The following is an 8,960-nucleotide window of genomic DNA, read 5'->3' as shown; positions in this document are numbered from 1 at the left end:
GGGGGTTGCCCTGCATGGTGCTAATGCTCTCCAGCAGTTTGGGGAGGAGATGTGGGAGTTTTTAATGGGATAAAAACCTGCAGATTATTACAAACAAAAGATAAATTAGCATCTTTTTTCCACAGGTGACACTTCAGGATCCACGTTGGTTTTAAATCCTCAATAAAAGTTCAACATTTTTGAGTTGACTGCAAAACTGCACAATGAAACTTAAGTGCAAACTTTTTTACATACGAGCTTTCTTTCGTTGGAAACAAGGAAATTTGGCGGCCGAACTTCCGGAGCTTCAACCTCCAGATTCTTCAAGCAGGATGAAATTACTTACAATAAGATTTGTGCAATTCTTGTTTTGAGACAACAAAACCACACTGGCGACATCTGTGCACACCCAACTTCTGAATCTACAATCTGGTCCGGCCATTAAAACCGTTGTACAGACATTCATGTTCCCCAGATGTCGTCGCTGAACGACCTCCTTTGAACCGAGAGAAAGAACATGGAGCTGCAGACAATAACAAGTCTGGATACTACATGTAAGATAATACCCTAATAATATTTTAACAAGCTCTTTAAAAAAGGATATTTTGACAGCAGTCACGTGTTAAATCAGATCAGAAACCCGACCTGATCGTTGATCGTTCAGGCGAATCGACCTAAATTCAGCACGGCTCTAAAATTAGTCTTGGCATCGCCTCATCAAAAAAAGAACCAGGTACTATCCACAACTTTTGGCCAATTGAAAACCAATAAAGTCGAGCCGAGTCGAGCCGGCACCATGTGGTGGACAGTCGTGTACAGTTTAATTTGTTTCCTGTGCACACGACCATAAAGTTTTATAGTTTGAATCTCAGCTGTTGCCCGGTGATAGTTTACGTAGGATAAGACACGTCGACCATTTAGTGAAGCAGGAGTCAGGAGAAATATCCACAGGAACAAGCAACAACAACGAATCTAATGAGCTCTGAAGCTCCCGGCGCTCTCTTTGGCGTTCCTCGGCCAGTACAGGAAGTGCAGCGAGTCTGTACGGGATCGGGACTTGGACGGGTTCGTAGTTCTGAACGGTTTCAGAAAGTGAGCGGCCACGTTAAGCCATGAGGGGGAACATCACCACACAGCACTCGTGAGTTTTAACCTTATTTAAAGTTCAATTTACATGGCGACAGTTCGGTGACACGTGAGAGACGAGGAGGCGAGAGAGAGCGAGAGCTTTAGAGAACGGGGTTATGGCGACAGACACCAAGAGGCATGACGAGAAAAGAATAGTGATGGATGAGACATAATTTATCTCCTTTTATCCTCCATGACAGAGAGAGAGAGAGAGAGAGAGAGAGAGAGAGAGAGAGAGAGAGGCTGTGAATGTGTTGTTTTAACTCTGTCAGTCTGAGCAACACAAAGACGACATCTTGACAAATGATTCAAGAGACGACCTGCAGCTCTCACACTGATTCACTCACACACACACACACACACACACACACACACACACACACACACACACACACAGTTCCCATGCTGTCTGCATGTGATGAATGTTAATCACATCTTTCATCCTCACTTTGTCAGTCTGATGCTGAACCTGCTGTTTGTGGGAAACGAGTCCTTTAAAGGGGCAGTTCACCCAAAACACCAGGAAGTTTTTTCGGTTTATTTGTTTGTTGTTTTTTAACTGTTTGTAACTTGGACAAATGGACCTTGAACTACTCATTGTGCCTCTTTCAAATAAATTAGAAAAAGATCAGATTCAGACAGATTCATAATAACTATGAATATTTCTTTAAATAATGTTTATATTTTACTTTATTTTACATGTTGAAGCATTTTAAGATCTTAAATTACAACGTTTTTACCTACAACAACGTCTTGAAAATTGTTTCAAACTCCAAATACTTCAGTTTTCATGGGAACTACAGTTGTTTATCAAAATCACAAAAAATTCAGACTCAACTAAACATATTAATCTAAACAGGCTGCAACTCACAAACCAAAACTTTAATTAGGAAAATTCTTTAAATTCAACCAGCTGTTGAACCGAAATGTATTATTCTAGGTATAAAACCACCTGAACTACCTCTTGGAACAGAGTTTACATTATTTTAAATTATTACTATTAAATTACATTTTCAATTTTAAATGTGTGTCATGTCCACAGTTGTGAGGCATTTATTTCCCACTGTTGTCTCCTGACACATTTATATTCAAGTGCTTCATTTTGTGAGGTCAGGATGTTGTGCCGTTTGATGCTGGTGGGTTTGTGCATCAGAATATTTGATTTGTTGTTTATTAATGTGTCAGAAACATAAAACAATAAAACCATTAACTCATCCATAAATTAATTTCTTCAGTTTTTGTGTGATTTAATGTGTTATATGTCTTTTTTTAAATACACATATAATGATGTATTTGGCAGTTTTTCTTGGCAAACTGGCAAAACAAAAGCTTTTCAGCTTGTAAAATGTTTTTGAGTTAAAGTGATAAATAGATATTTTAGGGAAAGTAATATCTGCACAGAAAAAACTGTCAGAATCCACTTTTAAAACAAACTGTTGCTCCTGCGAACGATGAAACAAATGTTCCTGTCGACACCTTTTCCTGCTCTGCTTCCTGTGACAAAGACATTTTACAGGTTCACAAGACGAGAGACACAATCAATGAACTTTAAACAGAAGCTTTGCTCATAAAAATAGCTTTAATCTTTTCTGGTTAGTATCTACAAAAATCATACAGAAATCCACTATTTCAATGCAATTAGCGAGTTTCTCTGTAGAAAGCAGAAGAATCAAACTTCTATGATAAAAAAAAACAAGAAAACAAACAAGGCAGATGTGAGAGTGGTTTTCTCTTCATGTGTTACTTGTGATTTACATTTTTAGTAACAGATGAGTTTAATCGGATGTTGTATGAGTTGTTCCAAAATGGACGAAGAGCAGTAACACGTGAGAGAAGCTTAAAACCGACGTGGTGCTCCCTTTAATTAAATCAGCAGAGTGTAAATGCACAAGTGGTTCCACAACAAGGCTTCATGTGATGAACAGAGAGTTTAAATCGTTTCCCTGCAAACCTGTCGTATCCTGAGAAAGTCAACAGAAGCTGAGAAACACTGAAGCAAAGTGCTGTTCAGGCTAAATGTACTTTTCACATTGTGAATAATGCATCGGCAGAAAACTGAAACCTAAAACGTGTGAGTGATTCTTCAATGTGAGTTTATGCTTCATCCATGAAAACATAAAATCAGAGCGACTGATCAGAGCAAGAACAAGAACTTTAGCCGGTTTTCTCTGAAGTCAGAGAAGTGGCAGGTTGTTGTTGTTTCCGCTGATCGAACGTGTGAAATGAAAAGAATCTATAGTCCAGATCTCTACAACTACTGGATGGATTACCATGAAATTTGGCACAGACGTTCATGGTCTTTAGTGTCTCAAATAACAAAATGATAAAGGCTCTTCTGTGGATTAATGTCCAACTTAAAGAAAGTTTTTTATGTTTGTATTGGTTGATTTAAAAATGTCGAAACAACAGAAATTATCTGGTGTTCCACAAGGCTTAATTCTTGGACCTTTGCAGTTGTTAAGTTGGAGAATTACATATTTTAAGCTTCTAGTTTTTGGTCCAGATTTTCATGCTCTTTAGTGTCTTATTAATATTACAAATAGAGTTTCATGAGAATCTGTTCCTCTGCTTTTGTCCAAGTTAAATATAGTTTTTATTTTTATATTGGTTGATTTAAATCTTCTGAAATGACAGAAATTATCTCCACAAGGCTCAATTCTTGGACCGTTGCTTTTTCAGCGTTCTAGCAACACTCTGGTCCAGACTAAAATATCTAAAAGAAAATACAAAACTACTGGATGGATTACCACAAAATTTGGAAAATGACATTCTTCATCCTCCTCTTCCTACATTCTTCCATTGATAGATATTGCATAGTTTTATGTTGAGTTGGCCAAACAACTTGAACTGCTTTTCCTTCACCGTTTGAGCATTTATGTTTCTGTTTTAAAACTAAGGAAATAAAGAAAAACCTGTTCTGGTGGAATATCTCATCAGCTACTGGATGGATTACCATGAAATCTGACACATACTTGGTCATCAGTCCTTATTACAAAAATCTTCACATTATCTAACTGAATTACTTTTACTTTTTGGGCTTATTTATTTACTTTAACTGTTCAGGCATTTAATTCTTCATACTGAAGTCCAACTTGTGTTGTTTCTTTGTTTTTCCCATGTGCATGAAACCATATTTTTGTTATTGAGAAATATGATTAAATTTGACTGATTCTGACTCCAGTTCACAAACGAAACTTGTATTTGGCTGAAGGAAAGTGTCGACAGCAAGACAGAAAAATGACTAAAACATGCCAGAAAAAGAGCAAGAAAATGTTGTTGATGAAGAGTTTCTCCAAATAATTAACAAAGAATATTTCCTGGGAATCACAGAGCTGGAGCGTTGGGAAGCAGCAATATGCAGGACAGATGTGAAGCCAAAGTTCTGCTCTCAAACCTCATTTACATCCTTAAGATGTTGGTGTGTTTCCATATGTCAGTGATGTTGTCTACTTTCAATTTGGGGTTTTATGAAAACGGGAAATCCATGGGAATTTACAGCCTCAACTTAAACACCTCGCGCTTCAAATTTGACCACTTCAGTGTCATCTTTTGAATCCCAAAGACATGCTGATAGATTTTTATTTTTCCTGTGTTATTCCTTTTTTATTGTGCTGATTTATACTCATCCAACTTTATTTTCCATTTAAGTCTGGAAGGATTTGTCTAGTTGTCACTTGTGGTTTTATTGTGCGCAAAAATCTTTGAATGTCCGTTTAGAAGACCACTGTTTATTTATTGGTCCGGGCAGGCCGTCTAATGTGGTTCCTTTTTTGTGTTTGAAATTGTCCATTTGACAAAATACTTTCTTGTACCACGATCGCCAGTTTCCCAAAGAACCAAAAGATGTCAAAGGTCAGAGAAACAGTGGCTGAACAGTTTTCCTTGAACCCAAGAAGGGTCACATAAGAGAGAAGCGCCAGGAAAAATGTAAAAACCTGAAGAGGAAAAGAAGCCAGGGGGATTTTCAGCTTTTTTCCTGATGAGAGCAAACTACAGCAGCGTGAGGAGGAAGATCTGGGGAAAGGCTGAAATGATTCAGAGGAGGTGAGTAAGATGAGTTTGCAGCCACGACAGAAGCTGTGGAGTGACTCTGACTGCAGCTCCAGCCTGTTTGCAATTATAGATAAACAGACTGGAGGCCAGAGAGTCGGTTTGGTGGAAGGAGACACACATTCCTGTGGGGCGGAGAACATCGGAGCCGGGTCGTGTCGAGGTGAACGAGCCGCTGGAAACCAGGCGTCAAGCCCGTTCGACCTAGTATCTGACTGGAGCGTCTCGCTGCCATGGTGGATACTTTGTTTACCCTCGGAGGGAAACCCAAACCACCACTCCCCATTTCAGGGAAGTCAGAGGTCAGGGCCAATTCCCCTGAAGCTGGTACAGAGTTCCAGTCCAGATTCTGGGAGAAATCTGCACATTTACCTCCACGAATGTTCCCTATATCATCGACATCAATCCCTCTGGGATGGAAAACCCCCTCTGTTACATATTGGACATGCTGGTTACGATGGCAGGCAGCCATGTACCAGAGCTGGCAGATACTGCAGTGGCTGGAGTCTTTGTCACTGAAGGATTGTTTGGGTGGTTTTGAAAGTTTTAGCTGATGAGCTGTAAATCTAGTGAATTATACACTATAGACCATTTTTCAACGTACACCATATTATAAGATAAAATCCCAACAAATCAATCCCACCTCAAGGGCCATTTAGGAGCTGTTTTCAAACTTGATTCAGTAAATGCATCGAGTTACTGAAATTTCCGTTTCTTTCGGAGCATTTAAAGGACCGGTTGGTTTAAAAGTTGGGATTCAAAGTTCATTCTTATCCGTGGTTAAAAAGGCTGCAACTAATGGCTGTTTTCATTATCGAATAATCTGCGAAATTATTGTCACAACTAATCAGAAAAAAAAATCAAAAGATTAACAACTGAAACCAATGTCTGAATTGAAGGAAGTTTGCATGTATGCAATGTTTGGTTGAAACTACTTGAATAAAAGGAGATTTTGGAGGGTATACACATGCCCACGAGAAATAACAGATACTACATGGACTTTATGGTGAGATTGAAGATTGAACTTGGAGAAGTTTTCAAACTGCCCTGAAAGATTAGAAGTTTGTGTGTGTACTGACCCGGATATAAACACAGCATCTTTCTGTAAATGAGGTTTGAAAAAGTGGGGTTAGGGTTATATTTGAGGATATTTTCTTTTTCAATGGAAAGCATTTTCAGTCTTCTGCAGACAGAGTTGCATTATGGGTTGTCAATTTAGTGTTATTATAGTATAAAGTGGGTTTTTATGCATGACTGTGTTTCATGTTTCATCTCTGCCAGAGAAAGTGCTTCATCTCTTCTCTTTGGCATGAAGTGGGTGCCGTTGTTGGAACGTCCATGTTGGAAAGGTCCAAGTCGACGCATACCAAGGTCTTTAAAAAAATGCTCACAAAGGAAAAGCACAGGCTGTCCGTACACTGAAGCTTTTATTAGTTCAACGTTTTAACCAGCAACATTGGAAATTCCATTGTGCTGACAGCCTCTGCTTTTCCTTTGTTGCTGTTTTTTATTTATTTTTTCTGTCCTGTACCTGTCTCCAGCTGGAGTTGGATGTGCATACTAATCAGGTCAGTCAGTCAGTCAGTCAGTCAGTCAGTCAGTCAGTCAGTCAGTCAGTGGACCCAGAGTTTGGAAAGAGCCACAATAAATTCCTACGTCAGAACTGAACATTCAGGCTTTACTTATTAAAATTATTTATGATGTTTTATTTGACAGTTTCCTAAACGTTCTCTTTCAGTTTGTATTGTGGATGAAATCCTGTCAACCCCTGCCAACTCTCATGTGTCGTGCAGATCATAAAACCCTCCGGGCGTAACTGGCTGTATGAATTAAATGGACTTGTCCCACTGTATTGCATTTAAAGTTATTTCATACGTCATAATCTTGTGTTCTTTTAAGGTTTCCCTTGTTTGGACTGTGGACGTGATCGGGAATCCTGAGAATTATTCTCCTTCACATGATCCATAAAGGATCCTTCTGTGTTTGTGTCGAGTCTCACTTTCGCATTCGTTTCTTCTCGTTTTGCTTTCGTGTCTCCATTTCCCACAGCTCTCACCCTCAACAACGTCTTCTGTCTTTCAGTCTCGCTCAGTCCACCAGTGACTTGAGGTCAGGCAGTCCTCTCAGCTTCAAGTCCAGCAGCATCTGACCGTACGCTTTACCCTGAGGAGACGGGAAAAACTTCAACCAAGACAAAAAAAAAAGCAACAGTTTGAAAAAGCAAGAAAGTATAAAAGCTGTGTTCGCTCTTTCAAGCTGAACATGTGTGTTTCCACCTTCACGTGTTTGAATTCACACATTCCGTGTGTTACAGCTTTATGGGTCTGTGTGAAGTGTGTTGATTAGCACATTGTGAGCGTGCAGAGGACTAATCGTGTGCGTGTGTGTGTGTGTGTGTGTGTGTGTGTGTGTGTGTGTAGTTTCTTTGATGTGCTGTGGATTCCAGCGACGCGGTAAAAAAACTTTACAGGAGAGTCTCAACAAGGGACGTAGAGAAATAAAGGAGGAGGGTGAAAGGGAGAACGGTTGCAGTGTAACGAGGACAAAGGACTCGTCCTCACTCTGTGTGAAAATATGAAAACACCAAAACGAAAGGAAAGACTCCTCTTTGTCTTTGTGTTTTTAAAACGTAATATTTACTGATTCTTCTGTTTCTGTTGCCATGCCAACTGAACAAGCAGAAAACAGTGGTCAAACAGTAATCTCGGCACTTCTGCACTAAAATGTCAATTCAAAGCTTTCAGCTCAATGAGAGCACATGTGTTATAGACAGAAAGTTGTCTCCTTAACTTTCTCTGCAGGTTTTTGCCACTTTTGTGTTTCCATAAATCCCATTTTCATCTGCGTAAAAATGTGCAAAGAAACGCTGCAAATGCAAGAAAAATATTTCGAGGAAAATGTTTCACAGTAGTGGATGGAAACCTGCATTAAATCAGTTTCTATTGTGAATTTTTTTGGGAAATTTGGTTTAAAAATTGCTCTAAATTTGTATGAAATGACACCAGTGTTTTTCAGTGACATTTAATCTGGTGTTGCGTTGTACCCGTTGGTTTCTGTCCATGTGGCGTGACCTAGCTTCGTTAGAAAACGTATTTCAGAGCAGTAACTTAATGAGTCAGCGATCAACGAGACGTTTTAACACTCTGAGCAACAAAACACAGCTCGTCTTCTCTGTAGCGTCCATGTTGTTTCCACTTTCCAGCTCTTTTTTTAATAAGAATTCTGACTTTAATCTCTGATTTCAGATTTAAAAAAATAAATAGATAAAAATTCACGTGGCCCTAATTTGAATTTTTTTTTTTAGAAAGTTCTAAAAAATAAAATAATAATGACGATAATGTTTATTGTTTGTGTCTCTCTTTAGTGGTTTCGTTTTTCTTTGTGTTCATCGTGTCTCTTGTTATGGTCGTTATTCATCTCTCTGATTGTTTGTTGTGCGTCTCTGTGATTGTTTCTTTCTCTTTGTGGTTGTTTTGTGGCTTTTAACTGAGCTCTGTGACTTTCAAACAAGAAATGATCTACAACAGTCACTTCATACAGAGGCTGTAAACCAGTCAGGGCTTTTACATGACAGTGACTCTGGTGTCTGTGAGTCTCAGCTTCCTCTACGCCGAGCCGCCGGCTGAAAGCGCTGCATGTGAAGCCGGGACAGACGGTGAGTGGACAGAGAGGAGGTGATGAAAGAGGGAAAAACAGAAAGAGGAAGACGTGAACAGAGGACAAAGCTCCACAGTTAAGAAAGAGAGGAATGTTAATAGCGTGTGTGTAGGGGTTCAGTTGGATTTGTGAGGAGGGGGAGGGGT

At 39.3% G+C, this 8,960-nt stretch overlaps 1 protein-coding gene across 1 annotated transcript in view; it reads right to left on the bottom strand.

Moving 5' to 3' along the window:
* Positions 1–2,667: 2,667 nt before the first annotated feature.
* Positions 2,668–8,960, bottom strand: part of LOC111649475 (uncharacterized) — a 22,634-nt gene continuing 16,341 nt past the window's right edge. The window contains exon 18 of the mRNA XM_087171991.1: positions 2,668–7,320. Coding sequence (XP_087028117.1) covers positions 7,246–7,320 — 75 coding nt within the window. The 3' untranslated portion in view covers positions 2,668–7,245. The remainder of the gene's footprint in view (positions 7,321–8,960) is intronic.

Source organism: Seriola lalandi, unplaced genomic scaffold (assembly GCF_002814215.2).
Source record: "Seriola lalandi dorsalis isolate HSWRI2012SDOR001 ecotype SW California unplaced genomic scaffold, Sedor1 jcf7180002050960, whole genome shotgun sequence".
NCBI classification, from domain to species: domain Eukaryota; kingdom Metazoa; phylum Chordata; class Actinopteri; order Carangiformes; family Carangidae; genus Seriola; species Seriola lalandi.
The sequence above is the reverse complement of the archived record's forward strand: the minus strand, read 5'-3'. Positions and strand labels throughout refer to the sequence as shown.